General features: G+C 34.6%; 1 protein-coding gene across 3 annotated transcripts in view; it reads left to right on the plus strand.

The window, feature by feature from the left end:
• ATG5 (autophagy related 5) overlaps positions 1-17,395 on the plus strand; it is a 118,737-nt gene extending 101,342 nt beyond the window's left edge. For 2 of the 3 annotated variants that reach the window (XM_036872124.1, XM_036872123.1), the window contains exon 8: positions 15,247-16,018. In XM_036872124.1, the coding sequence (XP_036728019.1) occupies positions 15,247-15,383 (137 nt within the window). In that variant the 3' untranslated portion in view covers positions 15,384-16,018. Of the gene's footprint in view, positions 1-15,246 lie in introns of all 3 variants that reach the window. The other variant, XM_036872125.1, reaches the window with a different exon arrangement.
• Positions 17,396-19,510: the final 2,115 nt, after the last annotated feature.

Raw genomic sequence — 19,510 nt, forward strand, 5'->3', positions numbered from 1 at the left:
CGCCACCGGGGAAGCCCTGGTAAACATTATTTTTAATCTTGCATTGTGTTTCTTCATTCTAAAGGAATAAGAGATAGTTAAAAAAAAAAAAAAAAGAGAAAAGGTCTTGCCTTTGGTTGATATTTTAAAATTCAAAATATTGAATAATGGATGCGTATTTTATTTGAATTTTTTGCTACTCTTTAATGTTTTACTCAACATTGTTCTCTGAGGCTTTTACATTTCACAAATCCAGTCAAGAACTTGTCCTGTTTTGTAGTCCTCATTTTGTAGCTTAGGTTAAGATTGTTTTCCTGTAAGCAGAGGAAAAATATAAAAATCACAGTTCTCTTTGCTTAATTGCAACATAAGGAACACTTGGAAAATGCAGAAAACTAGGGGGGAAATGCTATAGACCCCTAACTCATAGAGGCCACTATTAACACACACATGCAGATATACACTTGAATATTTGAGGGGGGGGGTGGGTGTATAAAATTATATGTCCTGGGCTTCCCTGGTGGCGCAGTGGTTGAGAATCTGCCTGCCAATGCAGGGGACACGGGTTCGAGCCCTGGTCTGGGAAGATCCCACATACCGCGGAGCAGCTAAGCCCGTGTGCCACAACTACTGAGCTTGCGCGTCTGGAGCCTGTGCTCCGCAACAAGAGAGGCCGTGACAGTGAGAGGCCCGCGCACCGCGATGAAGAGTGGCCCCCGCTCGCAGCAATTAGAGAAAGCCCTCGCACAGAAACGAAGACCCAACACAGCCAAAAATAAATAAATAAATAAATAAATGTATTTAAAAAAAAAATTATATGTCCTGCTTTTTTCACCTAACATAACATGATAGTCATTAAAAATTCTTTAAAGCTATGGTTTTAAATACCAGCACTATGGTCCTTTATATCAATGTACCATAATTTGACCATCACCCTGTTACTGAATGACTTGTCTTATTATTGGTTACACTAAGCTGTAGGGGAAATTTCAGTGGCATATTGCTGTATTTGTTAATATATTGCCTAGACTTGGATTTATCATATAGAAAAACATTTAAAACTTGCCACTTTAAATCCTTTATGGGAAGAGGTAAGGCATTAGTAAATGCAAAGGTAATACTTCAGTAGATAATGCCTGTGTTTCTTATTAATATATCCTAAGTTGTGGTAATGGCAGTATTATTTATATGACTTGTAACTATATCACACAGTTCAAGAATCATATAGTATCTATGGAAATGGTTTACCTATTAAGTAGAATTAGAAATAGTAGGATTGAGAGGAATGTTGATATTCTAGCCTAAAAGACTAAACAAAGAATATGGAACTCAAAATGTGTGCTATTTGGCCTGTGAATATAACTATTTTTCTTAATTAAATATGCTTGCCTTTCCTGGCATTCCTATGTATATCTAGCACTTTGAAAATACACAAAGGCTCAAAAGGAGGGGAGAAGAGGGGCATCTGAAATACCATCAGAACCAGTTCCAGAAGGGATCGATAAAAAAGATCATTGACCACTACTCAAAATTATGAAAATTGAGCAAGTTTCATTGGTTTAAGAGGTTACTAAATAACCTCTTAGTTATAACCTCTTATAATAACCTTATAGTTTACTAAACATAGTAAACTATATTTACTGTGTCATTTGTCACCACTGTACTATACTAGTCAAGGTTTTTGATACTGTCATACACATCCTCATCTCTAATAATAGGATAATACTATCTTATAATCCTAATCTTCTTTATTGCTACGTAGTTTTCATTTTCAGTAAGAGTTTGTGTTAACTAATTTTTTTTGCCATTCAGTGATTTTTATTTTTATTAAATTTATAGAGTTGTGCAGCCATTGCCACAGTCTAGTTTTGGAATATTTCCATCACCTCAAACTTCCCACGTGCTTGTTTGTAGCTAATTTCTGCTCTTGCTGCCGATTATAGACAACTACTGGTCTGCTTTCTGTCTCTGTAATTTACCTCTTTTGGATATTTCACATAAAGGGAATTATACAAAATTGCAACTGATTTTTTTCACTTAGCATAATGTTTTTGGGTTTCATTCATATTGTAGTATAAATTAGTAGTTTGTTCCTTTTTATTACTGAGTAGTATTCCATTGGGTGTATGTATCACATTTTGTTTATTCACCAATTGATGGGCATTTGGGTTGTTTCCACCTTTTCACTTTTATGAATGATGCTGCTCTGAACATCCACATACAGGACATATGTTTTCATTTTTCTTGGGTAGATTCCTAGGAGTGGAATGGCTGGGTTGTATGGTAAGATTATATTTAATTTTTTAAGAAGCTACTAAACTTTTCCAAAGTGGCTGCACCATTTTACAGTTCTACCAGCAATGAATGGGGATTCCAGGTTCTTCACATCTTTATCAATGTATATGGTTTTTGTCTTATTATAGCCATCCTAGTGTTGTGTAGTGGTATCTCATGTTGGTTTTTTAAAATTTCCCTAATGACTGATGATGTTGAGTGTTTTCATGTGCTTATTGTTACTCATGGATATATTTGATGAAATGTCTTATGTAAATCCTTTTCTCATTTTTTTCATGGATTATATATCATATAATCCATGAGTTTTGAGAGTTATTTATATATTCTTCATACAAGTACTTTACCAGACATGGTTTGTAATTATTTTCTTCTAGTCTGAGACTTACCTTTTCATTTTCTTTTGAAGAGTAAAAAATATTTTATTTTGATGAAGTCCTGTTTATCAAGGTTTTTTATACATGTGTTCAGTTAAATAATCAAATATTTTTTCTAGTAGACAATACACTTGTATAGTTCCAAAATCTAAAAGTTTATAAAGGAATTTAGTGAAAAGTCTCTATCTCAACTCCTATACATAAAACACTGACTCAGTTCCCCTCTCCAGAGACAACCAGTGTTGCCATTTTCCTGTAAATCCTCACAGAGATGGTTAAGTAAACTTTTTCATTTTGAACTCAAGTTATAGAAATTTGGACTGGGATATTCCCAGTAACTTTAGGAATAATCTTATTTTTCCAGTTCATTTGATCCATGCTATAGGGGTTTTGTGTGTGTTTTTAAAATCTATTTAATGTCTATTTTGCTACATTCTTGAAGATTCGGGAATATAGACTAGTTTTTCCATTTGAAGTATAATTAAGAGATTAATCATTTTTATTGCTGTCAGAGACGGGACCCACAGGCTGCCCCCACTGCAAGCATTGGCCTTCAGTTATTCATTTCTCTGCACTGTATTTTTCTTTATTTTTGAGTACTTTGCAGTATTTTAAAGAACATCGAAAAAATGCTTTTATCAATTAAGAATAAATTGAAATTTAAGCTAAAGCTTAATGTTGAAATGGCTACCTGATTGTACTTTTCTTAGACGTTTTTTGACAATCTTCTTTCCAGAACATTATGTCATGTAAAATGTACTTCTTTATAAAATCCTTGACTATTTAGTGAGAACATCACAATAAGACTCAAAACCTTAATAAAACTGTTCTACTGTAAGGTGCTAGCCCCCCAACTGGCGGCACAGTTATCAACAAATCCACAGAATGATGAGAGAAAACCTTAGTGGACCGAGAGCAGGAAGAAATTGGTTGGGTGTTAATTTTGTATTTGGCATCTTTAAAGAATCATATAACTGTTGAACCTTAGAGTTATTTCAGTTCAGTCTCTTAGTTTTTTAGATGATTTGCTAAAGGTCTCTTAGCTGCTTAATTGTAGAACTAAGTTTAGAACTCAGGTCTCATCTCCTGGTCCATTGGTTTTTCCACTTTACTATGCTACCATTTATTTTCATTTTCACCTTTTCAATCTTTTCACTTTTTTGTTTACTTTAAAATAACATTCTGAAATGTTTGCTTTTTCCTAACTCAGTTTATTCTATGATTTGTGTTTAGTACCTAATCTGGCCTACATGCAAGACCTACACTTTCTTTCAGTGTTCCCTGGTGTGATATTAGCGACCTGAGCTTCTGTTGTTACTGTAGTGTTCCTGTGTATAATTCTGGCTACTCTTCTTGTTGACTTTATGAAATGCTGTCTATGACATTCTGACATGTAAATGAAAAGCAGTCACATGGTTTGAGCTGACACATTTGTCAGAATGTACCTTTGTGCTTTTTTGCCATTCCTACACCCAGATCACAGTACATATACAAAGTTACTGTGGTCCTGCACAAGAATGGCACACACATTTGTGAGGCTTTTTTATTCCTTTAAAGACTCTTTATTCTCTCCTAAATTTTTTTTTAAACATTTTTTTAAAATTTATTTATTTTGTTTATTTTTGGCTATGTTAGGTCTTTGCTGCTGCGCGTGGGCTTTCTCTAGTTGTGGCGAGCGAGGGCTAGTCTTTGTTGCGGTGTGCGGGCTTCTCATTGTGGTGGCTTCTCTTGTTGCGGAGCACGGGCTCTAGGCACGTGGGCTTCAGTAGTTGTGGCTCACGGGCTCAGTAGTTGTGGCTCGTGGGCTCTAGAGCTCAGGCTCAGTAGTTGTGGCTCACGGGCTTAGTTGCTCTGTGGCATGTGGGATCTTCCTGGACCAGGGCTCGAACCCGTGTCCCCTGTGTTGTCAGGTGGATTCTTAACTACTGCACCACCAGGGAAGCCCTCTCCTAAATTTTTAACCTACCCTACCTGCCCATCCATTCCTAAAGAATACACAAGGTGACTCCCCTTGTTTTTTGTTTTTTTTTTTAAAGGGAGGGCAGTGAGGTAGCCACTCACAGCATTAATCCACTAACCTGCCTCTTAGGCGGATATCTTTCTGTGACAGACTTCTTCCCACCCAAACTGTCACATGCTTGTATCCATCAGGGAACATACACATACCATACACATACTTCATTGAAATGATGTAAATAGTACCTATACTTTTGAGGTACTCTTGATGGTACCTTTCATACCAGGAGGAGGCCACATTTCTAACACCAGTATCTTATCTTTGGAAAAAATTTTATTTGCCTCTTCCTTTTGTCACCTCATTGGAAAATAACTGTCAGTCATTTCAGGATCTATGGGGAGTATTCAAAACATCAAGTCACTCTTTCAGTAAAAATCTTTACTGTCTGGTTCAGTACACCTGTGATATTGTCCGTCGTGAAGCATTTTGAAACACCTGCACCCAACTTAAGTTGAAAGTGAAAGACTTTAAGATTGGGTGTGTATAGATAAGAACTAGCTGTCATCACATGATTACAAGAGAAAGTGCTTCATAAAAGTTATGCGGCACCATTGTCTACTACTCCTTACAACAAGTGATTCATGCATGAGGGAATTTTACATTATTTCATCATATGAAGGTAGAATGTACTAATATGCATGAAGACGTGCTTTAGGTCATTATTCTTGTAACTAACAATGAGCTGCTTTATGTGTTTCCTTTTTTGTTTTGTAAGTGGCTAGATAAGTTAGCCAGGATAACAGGAAGTAACCAAAGGTGAACTCAGGTAAATTTTTTCTGTGGTGTCAGCAGTAGTTAAAATGACTCAGAGAGCTAATAAGCTTCTGTAGCAGGCTTGAAGTGAAATTTCTTTCTTTGTCCATTTAGAAACAACATACAAAAACTTTTAAAAACCTAAAACTAAAAATCATAGCTTTTATTATTTTACTTTGGAGAATACAAAAATCTTATAAGCTTTGCCCAATCATGTTTCATTGCTCAGTTTTCTAATGTAATATATAAAAACCTAGTAAGTTAGGGTTATAAAAATAACAATGTCCATTCTCACTTTTATAAGTTTATTTCAAAGTTCCGGTTGATCAGTCCTCTGTAACAGTTGGGCTCTTGTAATCCTGAATTTATATTTGGTATTGTACCAATGGAGTGTGTGTGTAGGGAAAGGCTTACATTCAGTGGCAAATTAGTCAGGGTTCCCTGCATCTCTCTTACCAGCAAGTACAGTCTTCTTGCTGCTTGCCTTTTTCCATTTCTGCCCTGCTTCCTGGGATTTTATTTACTCTTTGAGCCCCTTCCCAACTACCATTTAACTTTTGGGTTCCATTTGATGTTGTAGCTTTCATTATTCATCAGTTTCTTCACATCATACTGTCTTCTGACACTGGGGTTACTAAGATGTCCCTGCTTTTAAGAAACTTTAGTCCAGTTGGAGTGGACAGAAAGATGCACAGATGTGATATGTGTAGGAATGGAGATACGCAAAAGATATTAGGAAGATTTATTGTCTTATCCATTCCAGAGTAGGCAATAAAGACTAAGCTAAGTCTTAAAAGATGAGCAGAAATTAGTTGCAAAGGAGGGACCAGGTCACAGTGTCCCACTGTAGTAGAATCCTTCCCTAGCTACCCAGGGGCTGGCTGCTCAGGGGTAATGTCTGGTCTGAAATGCTGATCTAAAATGTCCCTACTCTATTTCCTGAAAGACTAGCTTTATTTTTCTACCTTTCTCCCATAAATGTGGACAAGATTTTCAATGAGGTCAGAGATGTGGGGGGAAAGTATTGAGGAACTAAGTGACTAAAATTGTTCTTTATTTGCTTAGTACAAATCTTTTTATTTGTACAAGTCTTTTATTGTACAGATCTTTTATTTGTGTTAATCTTTTTTAGTACAAATCTTATTTGTACTAATCTTTTATTAGTACAAATCTTTTATTTGTCAGTACATTAGAATATAATTTTAACAACTGAGGCTAGGGAGTCATAACATCCCATTTAGGAAGTCTAACTTGAAAATTATACTGCTTTGTTTTTGACATGCTTTATGAGAAACCACAGAATAGTTTCTATAAAAAGTAAGGAAAGATGGTGCATTCGCATTTTTTTCTCCTTAGCCCCATAGCATATGATTAGATTGTTTTATAAAGTGAATCAACTGTTTGTTGTAACAGCTTTTTTCAGACTTAAAGCAATTAGAGAAAAGAAACATCTAAATCTCACATTATTCTTCCAAGGCGGATCCTTCAATTTGAAGTTTGAACTTCAAATTGGCACTTTTGTCAGCATGATGACACTGACCCCCAAAGAGGTGGCATTTCAATTTGCCAGTTCATGCCACAGAAACATAAAGCCTTCAAACCCCAAACTTCATCAGAATGAGGGTTTAGGAGTAAGAATAATAATCGTTTTACAGTTTCAGTAATTCTTTTTTCACTCATTTAAAATTTGTTTTCATTCTAGTATCCTTTTGTACCTTCATACAAAGGTATGATTGATTGATTTAGAAGATCATTTAGTAGTTGCTTTTTTTTTAATGGTTCTTGCTCTATAAAATAAGGGTGTTACCTGCTACGCATCTGATAGGATGGTTGGAGGGTTTAAATGAACAAAAGATTTGTGTAAGTGAGATTTCATAATCTAATATTTTTCACAGTTTTACAATTAACATTTTTTTGTTTTCTTATGGTTTTGTTAGTATTTTTTCACAAATAACCGTACTCATAAGAAATTTACCAAGTGGAGTTAGCAAGAACCAGTTTTGTTTTTTCTTGTTGTCATTTGTTGATAATCCCACTCTGCAGAGATAAGTACGTGTTGATATTCAGCCTCTGCACAGAAGATATAGATGTAGGATGAGCTCTAAATGTAAACTGATGTTGGAACCGCTTATACCTCAGGTTATGGCAAGAGTTCCATGCTACTGAGTTTTTAACTTTTTTTAGAGATTACCTTCTGGATGTGATTAGGAATGCTCTGGTAAGACATAAGTAAGCTTATCTCCATAGTCACTGCAGCCAGCTGGACTAGCATATACTTGTTAAAATATGTTAAAAAGGAAAAATCTTAAGGCAAGAGGTCTGGAAGTGTTGCTGCTAGTGAAAGCTTTTCATTGAAGACTATAAGCAACGAATCACATATTTATTTGAAGTTTCAGCTATTCACAGGTAGCCCTGGAAGGCCCATTTGTAACTCCACTGAGGTACCGTGAGCCTGCCATGTGGGACTGGGTCATTGGACTGCAGTCTCATCCTAACACTCTCTACTCTTCATTGTTTTCTCTCTCTGGGTGTAAAAGAAATGAGACAGTGTCATTCACAGTGGTAATACAAGAAGTTCTTCACATGTAGCCCTCATCAACAAAGATCTACTATATTCAAGTCTGGACAGAAATAACTTATGAGGCTTATTTTAAAATTGCTAATTATAATATATTTTCTTAAATGTATCATTATGTCATCAAATCTAAACTGAATCGAACTCTTCGCCTTGTTTGTTTGATTTTCCCTCCATCTCTGTGCTTTGTCCCAACACATGGGTAACATGGACTAATTTTGGTGCTACAGAATCTGTTAATGACTTAACCCATTGACATATGTCTTTTCTAAAATGAAAGAAATAATAAACTGATTATTTTCATTATTCTCCATTAGTGAAGATGGGATTACTGGGCCTGTCAGGAGATGCCTCTGATTTCCTTTACCTAGATCCCAAGAAGTTAAATGAATTAACTTGACTCTTTCAAAAGTGGGAACAGATCTTACATAATTAATATTTCATATTTAGCACTAGAAAACAATTCTCTTAACAAAATAATAACACATGCAGGCAATTAAAAGCAAGTCATCTCTTCGTTAAAACAAGTCCTGTGAGACCTTAACCTGACCATATATAAACAGTGTAATTACTGCCTGTATTTTAAATAAAACAGTTAGCTTTGAACTATTCTGTAACTCATAATTGACAAATATTAGTGGGCCCTATTACACCCAACTAGAATTACTGGATCATTTTATAAAATTAGTTCAAAAACATTTGAACCTATATTTTCAAAGTTTTATTTTTTGGGGCAGGGGGTTTCTTGACGTGAACAAGTTTTAATTTCTAACTTGTACCACACTTTTATCTTATCAGGAGGCATTTAATCAGTTTATGTAAATGGTCTCACAGTCACTTAATACAATGTTCTTTTTATAATTATAGCTAATTTGGGGGGGTTAAGTTTAAATTTTGGTTTATTACCTCCTCATTAAGAAATATAAAGGTTATAAACAAGTCAGTGAAAGAATTAACATAGACATGTTTGAAAAATCTTATACAAAATGTTAAGAGTCAAGCCTTTGGTAATATTTTGGACAGAAATAATAAAAATATACATAAAGATAAAATTTACGCATGGGAAAAGATAGGTGGTATATATTAACTGTGATATTCTATGTTCATTAAAACCTATACTACTAAATGAGCATAGATCCGGAAGAAGTTAATGTAAGTATTTTTAAATGGGTTTGTATTTCTCTGATAAACAGCACTCTCCTTCTGTTTGTGATCATAGGATAAAAGCTCTGTAAGCTTGTATATGTTCATTTTTACTGCTACATCATGTAGTATGCTCTTAAGATTGAGATCTCATTCCCCAGGAAGCATTTCTGTCTAAGATTAATTGCCCTTTTAAAATCAGCGTTTGATGTATTCCTTTGGCTATATCCTGGCTTGGTTTAACCCTCTTTGACCTGACCTCACTGACTATTATCGCTGAGGCTGAGTCAAAATCCTTCAGCATGATGTATGCACTTCAGATTTCAGCCTGTGGTTTTTCATGTCGATGGACTCAATTAGTTGGCGTTTTACTAATGAACATATCAGAAGTTAAAGAATTTGTCAGAGCAACATTGTTCAGAATAGTGACAGTAAAAAAGTTTATCTCTGTTTTTCAGAAGTATCAAATATTTTTCAGAAGTTTTACCTTCAGCATCACACATTCCAAGATAGCAAATCAAGGCATTTTCTGCTGAACTATGTAAAATATAAATGTGAAGCCACAAATCTAACACAGTGGTTGCAACCTTTGGCCTTAGATTTCTGTTATTCCATTCACAAGTGTGAACTAAAAAAACAAGTTACAATCTTGAAATGTTCTGATTAAAAGCACTTTCCCGTAAAGATAGATCATCCATTTCTCTAGCTTCCTTAAATTCAAGAAGTTTCACATATTTAGTTACACATATTAATAGTAAGAGTGAAACTCATGCATCTCTCTAGAATCTCAAGTAACCTGTTTTTTAAAGACATCTAGGTCATATTCCTTGTTGATAATTGGCTTAAAAATAATGGCTAAAATGCAGATTGGGATGGGGAAGGCTGTGAGCCATTGCTAATAGAAATCTCTAAAAAGCAGATTCATCACATACTCTTAAGTCCTCAAATAATGATATACTTTAAAATGTATAACAAAGATTTTAGGAGTTTCCCCCCCCCCCACTTGAATTTTTCATCTTTAAAATAAAATAAGAACCATATCTAAAGTCTATTAAGTAACATCACCATAGTAAAATAGGGCTCTTTTGACTTATCCAGGATGTGCTCTGCTGAATATACATATTTAGAGCAATACTAGATTTATCCAGAGGGTTTACAGTGCTTAATGACTTTTTTTAAATGTCATTCATTTTGTTGTTTGCATAATGATAGAGTCTTTGGGTTTTTTTGTTGTTCTCATCTCTCTCTTTCTTCTTAACACATTCATAAAATCCGTGTGACACACTGCATAATAATGGGTCTGAATAATGCAGAGTGTATATTAACATGAGGCCAAATTCTCACAGCCCTTTGCATGCCAGTCACTTAATTAAATCCACAGTTTTTATATACCTTTTGGTATATCACTCACTTTATTGAATGCCTACTATGTCCAAGCCCTGTGCTGGGCTCTGTGCTGAGTGCTTTATTTGGATATCCCATTTGATCCTCTCTGCAACCCTGGAGGTTAGAATTCTTTATCTACACTGTAGGAGGAGGAAACTGGGACTCAAAAGGTTAAGTGAGTTGCCTAAGAATTAAAAACTAGTGTATTATGCTGGTTTAAACTCAAAAAGAAATATTTTGCTGTTTAGGCATAAAAGACTCATGTACTGGAACTGGAAGACATGTTACCAATCCTCTGTTTTAGACCAGTGCTTTACAAACTGACCCATGGAGTTGAATCACAAACTGCCATGGATCCTAAGTCAGCAAGCAGCAGGACTTGGGAGACAGGCTTCAATCCCACATCAACCAAAGCTGCCCCACCTGCACCTGTGTTATATATTGTGGTTCTGCATAAGATTTTGTTTGAAGAAAAATTCTATACCCATATTATTATGCAATTTATTTAAGGGAACATTTAAAAAAAGACTTTACCCCAGAGATTGATTCAGGTCTGGAGAGGTTATGTATTTTTAAAAATCTTCCAAATGATTCTGATGGCCAGCCAGATTTGCAAACCATAGATCTAGACAGACATCTTCTTTTTATATATAAGGAAAGAGATGAGTTCTGCCCAGAGTCCTTCATTATCAGAATTGGAATTCAGTTGCCTCCCTCCCAATTCATGTCTTTTTTAAAGTTCATAATTTTCATTAATGACTTGTTAACTAATATGAATTTTCTTTCTTCTTTTTGTTTCTATGTGTAATTCTTACTGTTTTAATCATACAACCAAATCTGTCTAAGTATATTTTTCTTAAAATGTCACACAGCTCTAAAATGCTCACTTTAAAGTAGATGCTAGAATTAAGTTGTTTTTATTAGGGTATTGGTGATAATGAAACATTATATGATGTGTTTACATTTTTATCTTTCATAATACTGAGGCTTATAAGTAAGATGAATATAAGAAATGAAATTTTATTGTGATATTCTCTGTATTGATATATGATCTCTTTAGATTTAACATCTACTCTTAAAGTGAATTTAATTGCTACTCAAGGAAAATGCTTGTCTCTGATATTGTTTCTGTCTTTTTCCTTAATTCACAAAGTATTTATGAATGACTGTCCTTATATTTACAAGATGAATTAAAAGAGTTGTTTTTTAAATTGCTATGTGGACATTCTAACAAAATAATGACATGTATTCTTCAAAATTGTCGAGGTTAAGAAATGCAGGGAAGGCTAAAAACTGTCCAAGTTAAAGGAGAGTATAGAGACCCTGAAAATTAATGCAGTGTGTGGTTCCTGGACTGGATCTTAGACTGGAGAAAAAAATAATTAGGATAGTTAATAACATTTGAAATGATTACATAATAGTATAATATCAATGTTAATGTTTTTTATTTTGATAACTGTACTATGGTTATATAAAAGAATATTTTTATTAGAAAGTATATACTGAAGTATTTAAAGGTAAAGGACTCTGTTTCTAATTTACTCTCAAATGATTCAGAAAGTAGTTATATATATACACAGAATGATAAAGCAAATGGTGTAAAAATGTAAACAGTTGATGACTCTGGGTGAAGAGGAATTCCTTGTGCTATTCTTGCAACTTTTCTCTATGTTTGAAATTATATCCAAATCAAAAGTTACCCCCAAAAGTGCCCTGTATGTGAAAATTTCATATAGAATGAGTTCACTTGATAACTGTCTCAAACGTTTGCCTACTTTAAAGCATCAGACTAACGTTTTTAAAAATCTGAGTGGGTGGGATGTGGAGTAACATATTTCTCCTGAGTCATTTACTCTGTAGTGACATATTTCTTATTCCCAAGTATTAAATTCTAGATTCCCATTTTGAAACACAAAGATATATTTACCAAAAACACGATTTACTTTAGTAGCAGTATCATCAAGTGTTTCCTTTCTGTTAGGGGAAAAAAAAAAATCTGCTAAATTTTTACTATTTAGTCTTGTTAGTTTTGATATTGCCAAAATGTCCAGTCATGCTTTGTTGTTATTCGCAGTAGCATCAATTTTGGTGATGGCATATATACTTCTTGGCTTATTTGGAAACATTTTGACTTTTTGTTGTTTTAATAACCAAAACTGTCTTTATCAGTAGAGCTCTTCTACATAGTAGTGGTAGTCATTAGAAACTATTTTCAAAACATTAATTTTGATAGTGTGTTTTACCAGCAGCAAAATGATCCAAGCTCTGAAAACATTTATTGTCAGGCACCACGCTAGGCACTGAGGATACAGTGATAAGTGAGAGAGAAGTTTTAGTTAATAGTTTCAAGGAAACTGCTGTCCCATTCTAAGAATCCTTCTGGTGAGAGTTACATTATCAGAGAAAGTCAGAAAACCAAAAAGATAAATATACACAGGTGAAATATTTGGACAAATGTAAGCAGTGACAAAATTATATATTTAAAATCTTAAACTGTTGTGTTGAGGGATATGACAGTCTAGATCACTTGCTTAGTTGTCTGTGTTTAGCGACACGTTTATGTTCCAGATTAAAAGTGGCCCCAGGTTAAACCAGAGAATCAGGACTGCCTATTCAGGTTTCTGATAATGTGATTTATTGGGTTTGTTTTACAAAGTGTTTGAATTGTGCTTATGTTCTCCAGCTTCTGCTGTACAGTTCTTAAACTGTCCTCTTGTATAACAGGGTTAGCCTTTTGCCTTTCAGACACACCATGCGTCAGTGTGCCATATTGTATTTTTGCTCCCACATTTACATGCTGCTTCAGGCAGAGTATTTTGGATATTCGGGCTGCTCTCTCATAGTATCCAAAGGTGACAACTGCTTAAGGAAGAACTTTACAGATGTAGGACTGACTCTTACACCACTGCTCTTTCATTTTTTTTTGACTCAGTGCTAAGTAGGAGGAAGATTCTGAGACATTAAGGTATTTCAAGAAATATATAATAAGAATATAAGAGAACTCACACCGGAAATGTTTTTAAATATTCTAAGAAAGATTTAATACAGTGAAACCTTGGCAGTCTAGAACTACAAAGTATGAATCATTCCAGATAGCTGAGGGCTTATCCATTTGAATATCAACATTTTAAATCTTCTCAAAGTACTAATACTGTGCGTTTCTATAGTATTCTGTATATAGCTTAATCTTTTAGTTATAAATGATTCATCATCCTTATGGAAACCAATCATTGTATTAATACTGTGATCACACTGTGTAAAAAGTATGTATAGATGCAACAAAGATTGGTGGACAAATCAAAACAATGAGAGAATTTTTTTAAGTTAGTAGTGTTATAAGGTGGTATCTTGTTTCCAAAATTGTTTTAAGCTATGACACAGTGATTCAGGGTTTTTTTGGAGACATTTATTTGGTTATCTTGGGGTGATAATATGTTTTGTTAGGTCGTTATTTGGGCATTCTTTTAGCAATTCTCTAGTTGTTTTTGTGTCCTCTCATTGTCAGTCTGTTGACTGTCACTGCCAGGACTGTCTGCCTCTAATAGGGAGTTTCTTTAAAAGGGTCTCTTGTTCAGGTGCCAGCCAAGCCATTATCACCGTACATCATCAGCCCACTTTGCCTAGAAATTAGAGCACTAGGGATGCAAAAGTCATTTTGAACAGAGCAGAAAGGAAAAATAGGGTATTTCCCTCTCATACAGTCCATGAATTCCCTGTTTCCTGGGCTGTCTTCTGTGTCCAGGAAGCTGAGAGATTAGATGTTGTAGACTGAAGAGACTAAAAGAGACAACCAAGATTAGTGCTAAAGGAGTGGATACAAAGTTTCTTGAGGTTCTTGTTTTGTTTTATTTGTTTTCTGTTGTTTCAAAAAGAGTTTGGTTTTACTTCTTTGTTGTTTTCTATAGCAACCAGCATGCTGCTCCGTTTTCTTTAAAGATCGTCAGTATAGATCATACAAAAATCATAAAGACACAAAACTAATCTTAAATTTAATTTGAAATAAAATTTGAACTTCAGAGAAGAGTGTGAATTTCAGCAACCTTGTTAATTAGCGAACGGGGCGTTAACAAAAATCAATCAGGTTTCAGTACTCTGAAACAGAATCCCTGAGTCAGACTCCCAGTTCTTCGCATTAAAACTTTAACTCTTCTTCTAATAGTGTCTCTAAAATTTTCTCATACATATATGAACAGCTTTATTGAAAATTAACTTACAGCTCCCATCTGTTTTATTAAACATCTTCCTAAACACTGATCTTACTCTTGATGACTTCTAGACACATTTCTGTTTTGTATGTTTTAAATATGTATTGACCTACTTCACACACCTGTCATTTTTCATAGCCGTATAGTACAGTTTTTAATGTGTAACTAAAATAAATTTTGGTCAGTGGGTACAATGGGCTGTTTTCTCCACTATGGTTTCATTAACGTCAATCTTAGGTAAGCACAGTAATTAAGAAAGAATGAATACTTTCACATATAGCAACAGAATTTTTATCAGAATTCATTGTAACCCTCAGGTTTCTGTTTTGGGTGATACATATTGCAACATTTGAACTTTCTCCATGTCCACATTTCCTGCTCAGGAAACAGACCAGGTTTTTAACCTGTTAAAGCAGTAAAAATCCATTTAATTCACTGAGGATTCTCAAAGGCAGCAGATTATTTTTTCTTCAACTGTTTTGACTCATCGATTATTGTTGGATTTCTTTCTTGGAATAGATGGGGAAAAAAAGAATCAAGTGATGATTCATGGAATTGAACCAATGTTGGAAACACCTTTGCAGTGGCTGAGTGAACATCTGAGCTACCCGGATAATTTTCTTCATATTAGTATCATCCCGCAACCAACAGATTGAAGGATCAACCATTTGCTTGAACGGAATCACCCTTAAACAGGATTTACCAGAGCATGTCACCATTCTGCTTCAATCAGGTTTGGTGGAGGCAACCTGACCAGAAACACTGCTACAAGCCAAACAGGAAAAAGATTCCATGTCAGATAAGGGTACTTGGGCTGGTCTTACTTTGCATCACCACTGCTTTCCTCCGCTGCCGTCATTAAACCTCAGCTGCGACATGAAAGACTTTACAGGACCACTGCAAGTCTTCTGTTTTCTTGTAAAATATAATGAAGCTGAAGCCTTTGGCCTAAGAAGAAAATGGAAATATGTGCCACTCAATTTGTATTTCTGATTAACAAATAAACAGGGGTATTTCCTAAGGTGACCATGGTTGAACTTTAGCTCAAGGGAGTGGAAACATTGGTTTAATTTTCAAGAGAATTAGACTTAAGAAAGTAAAAGAGAAATTCTGTTATCAATAACTTTCAGTAATTTTTTGTAAAAGATCAAATTACAGTAAACCCATCTTTCCTTAATGAAAATTTCCTATGTTTACAGTCTGTCTATTGGTATGCAATCTTGTAACTTTGATAATGAACAGTGAGAGATTTTTAAATAAAGCCTCTAAATATGTTTTGTCATTTAATAACATACAATTTTGTCACTTTTCCAGTACTTTCTGACTCACATACATTAGATCACTGTTTTTACTCTGTGTGTTACCTTTCAGACTGGTCATCATTGGCATGGAATGGGTGTAGGGCATAGGATAACTTGTCTCAGGAGCTGTCATAGAATTTCTTGCTGCCGATTTTTAAATCTGTGTTATTTACACTAAAAGTATAAATAATGTTGCCATTTATCATTGCTGTTTTATCACTATAAATCTGTCAAATCATAGTATCTTAAGCATCTGTATAATTTTACATTTTTTTGGAAAAACCCATTCCTTTTCAAGCTAGTGTTTTTCATTGGCCTCAGGTCTAATGTTTCACGGTGGTCCCTGGTAGCCAATCTTTGAAGTTTAAAGATTACCAATCTCCAGACTGCAATAGCTTTTCCTTAACTTTACCAAAAATATTCAGAGGTTACTAGAGTTCTTATTCAAATAAGGAAATTTTTGCTGCACTTTATTACCACGCTGCTGGTATTCTACCAGCTGAACGTACTTGTGCATTACACTTTGTTTCTTGTGAGCTAGCTTGCTGTTCATATTGAATGTTGACCCGTTTGAGTATGCTAAAAGACAGTATCATACAATAATGGTTTTAGCTTCCAAAATAAAGATGAATGTTTTTCTCATAAAAAAAAAAAATTGTACGAATGTGTGGTGAGATCCTGCTAGTGCTCACGGCTTCCTTTTTCCTTTTATGATTTTCACTAAGCAGCAGACTTATCCACAGGGTGAGATAAAGTTAGTCAAAGATCAGATATTCTGGAATGGAAAGTATAAGCCTCAATCAAAAAGAAAAACATAGGGTACCCATAGGATCAGAAAAAAATAGAAGCGAGTAGCAAATACTTGGCTAATGTCAATAAAATGAAAAGTGCCATTTTAGTAAGGCAGAAAAAATAGTCATATTTGCATTACTTAAGGATTAAAAAACCCACTGACTTGTATTTTTTCAAAAGAGGTTGATCTGAATATGATTGTTCACATTAAAAGTGTTTATTCATCTATTCAGTTTGGGGATTTTCCCTCTTGATGTTTTGACAGACTGATGTGAGCTTCAGTGAGCGAAAGGATCAAAATGCCAGGAGTGCTAAGCTGTGAAGAAGATAAGTGTGGTAAGAGCAGTAAGCCACAGTAGTTTTCACAGACAAGACCAATGTAAGGTCTCTGCAGTGGGCTCAAGTGAGCTACTGATCTTTACTTCCAGATTTGAAAGTAAGTTTTATCAAGCCATTTCCCATTTTTACCTACTTGTTCATTATTACACCAGCATCATAACTGTATTATACTCTACTCTAGTCCCAGGTAAGTCAAGCTTCTGATACCCAGAGAAAGAATAAAAACAGAAATTAGTGCTGGCTTAAATATCTATTTTTGTTTCTTTTTATTTGAATATTTAAATTTTATGGTTTATTAAAAAATTAAATTAATTTTGTGTCTGTCTTTATTTCTAGAAGTTGAAAATGAAATTTACTATAAATCAAGTTACCTGTTGGGGAAATCATTAAAATTTCCTTATTCTTATACCTGTCATAAAAGTTTCTCAAAGAAATAAACGATAGGAGGGATAAAGGAGAACATATGAAAGAAAACTGGAGAGGATCACAAATCTCAATGTGCTTGTTTAACTCATCCTCGGCAGCGAGCATCCTAAGAAAATGAAAATGTGCTCTTAAGTTATTGGCATTGTTTAACTAGGAAGGAATAAATTCAGCCTAAGTAAAGTAAATCATTGCTTGTCCTTCATAATGTTGTTTTTCACTTGGATGACCTAAGTTCACGGATAGAGTGAACTGATAAGGACTTTATGTATCTAGAGACCCAAAGTAGCTTGCTCATAGTTAAAACTGACCTACTAGTCTTTACAGCATGGTGATGTTCAGAACACGTTCCAGTCAGTCTGACGTGAACGCAGGATAGGCTGCTCCTGTTATGTTTATTCCCCCATTCACTGGAAGCTAGGTGGGAATGGATGGTTTGCTAAGAAAACAGTATACAAGATTTGATATCGAGTGACACTTACTTTTAATGGTTATCTTTCTAGGATATGTTTATATTTTGTAGGCTATATGAGGTAACATTTTTTCTTTCAATTTTCAGAAATTTGGTTTACGTGGGTCATGCCAGAGAACGACAGTCTCATGTTTTCTTTATCATACTGTTGATATTTAGGTCTGAGGTAAGTTGGGTTTCCTTTTCGATGTGCCAACACAGTTGAAATAGAAGTATAGGATCTTGGGGTATGATAGGAAAAAATCAAGTATGACAATATATAGTCCATTCCGTTCATGGTCAATCACTGGGGTGGAATCAGTCAGAATACTTACCTGTCTCTTGAGTTCTGTCATCCACTTAAGTTTTTATAAATACAGTCATCTCTTGGTCTGAAAGTATTAAAAATTACCGACACGGGTGTTGGAGAGAAGGGAGTCATGCCTGTTTTTAACTAATTGAGATTAAATGATTCTTTGTAATAAAAATTCATTACCACATAGATTTATTTGTCAAATTTTCTCAAACATGAATTACAGATTTGATTCTCCACACTTATTGGCAAATGTAATACTACTATGGAATCTAGCAGTCACAATATAGGAACCATAGAGTGAAAAAGCACTCTATTTTTAGATCCTTTAGGTGGTTCATTAAGTATTTAAGTTTTTTTAATATTTAACTATTCTTGTCAACTGACAATATGTTGGAATGATCACCAGTGAGATAAAGACTAATCTGAAGATTTAGAAATGTCAACATGTTTCAACATACTAATTGATTCTTCTGAAAGTGATGAATTTGGCTTTCCCTCTATAGCTTCCCCACCCCCATATCACAAGAATAAATAAAGCATAACCAGGCTTTTTCCTCTTTGTTTACCATGGTTCTTAGTAGAGTGTCTTGCACATAGTTGGTGCTTTGCAACTATGTATAAAAAAGAAAAAAATTAACAGGATTATTTAATGATGCTTTAAAATCAATGTTATGTTTTCCTGTTAAAAATACCAGCTATAAAAATAGGAAGGACCTTGTTGTTTAGAAATCAATATACAAAGTGCAGTGAGTGCAGGTTTGCAGTACTGGTGAAGACTTGCTTACTCAAATTGGCTACTTTCAGCAGGAACCACTGTGGATCGGAACCTTGTGTCAGTCCACGTTCATTTTAGTTGTAGCATAGACCGCAGCACAGATCTTCTGTTTCAACATCACTCTAATTTAAGCAGCCCCTAAAGTTGGAGCTATTCTCATCAAGCATCTAGAGGTATTTATTGATTCTGGCCTTTTCATAAATGAGTGGTTTGTGTCTTGCTTTTGCCTTTAGACCTTACTTCTGAAAATGTAATACATTTTTAGCAAGGGAAATGTGTTAGACCTGTGAGCAGGGTTCTTCAAACTGAGGTAGACTCTTAGGACCATGTTTATGAAAAGCTTTAAGAGAAATATTTGTCTTTCAGTCTTTTATATTTGAGTGGAA

The sequence above is a fragment of the Balaenoptera musculus genome, chromosome 12 (genome assembly GCF_009873245.2).
Source record: "Balaenoptera musculus isolate JJ_BM4_2016_0621 chromosome 12, mBalMus1.pri.v3, whole genome shotgun sequence".
Classification (NCBI taxonomy): Eukaryota; Metazoa; Chordata; class Mammalia; order Artiodactyla; family Balaenopteridae; genus Balaenoptera; species Balaenoptera musculus.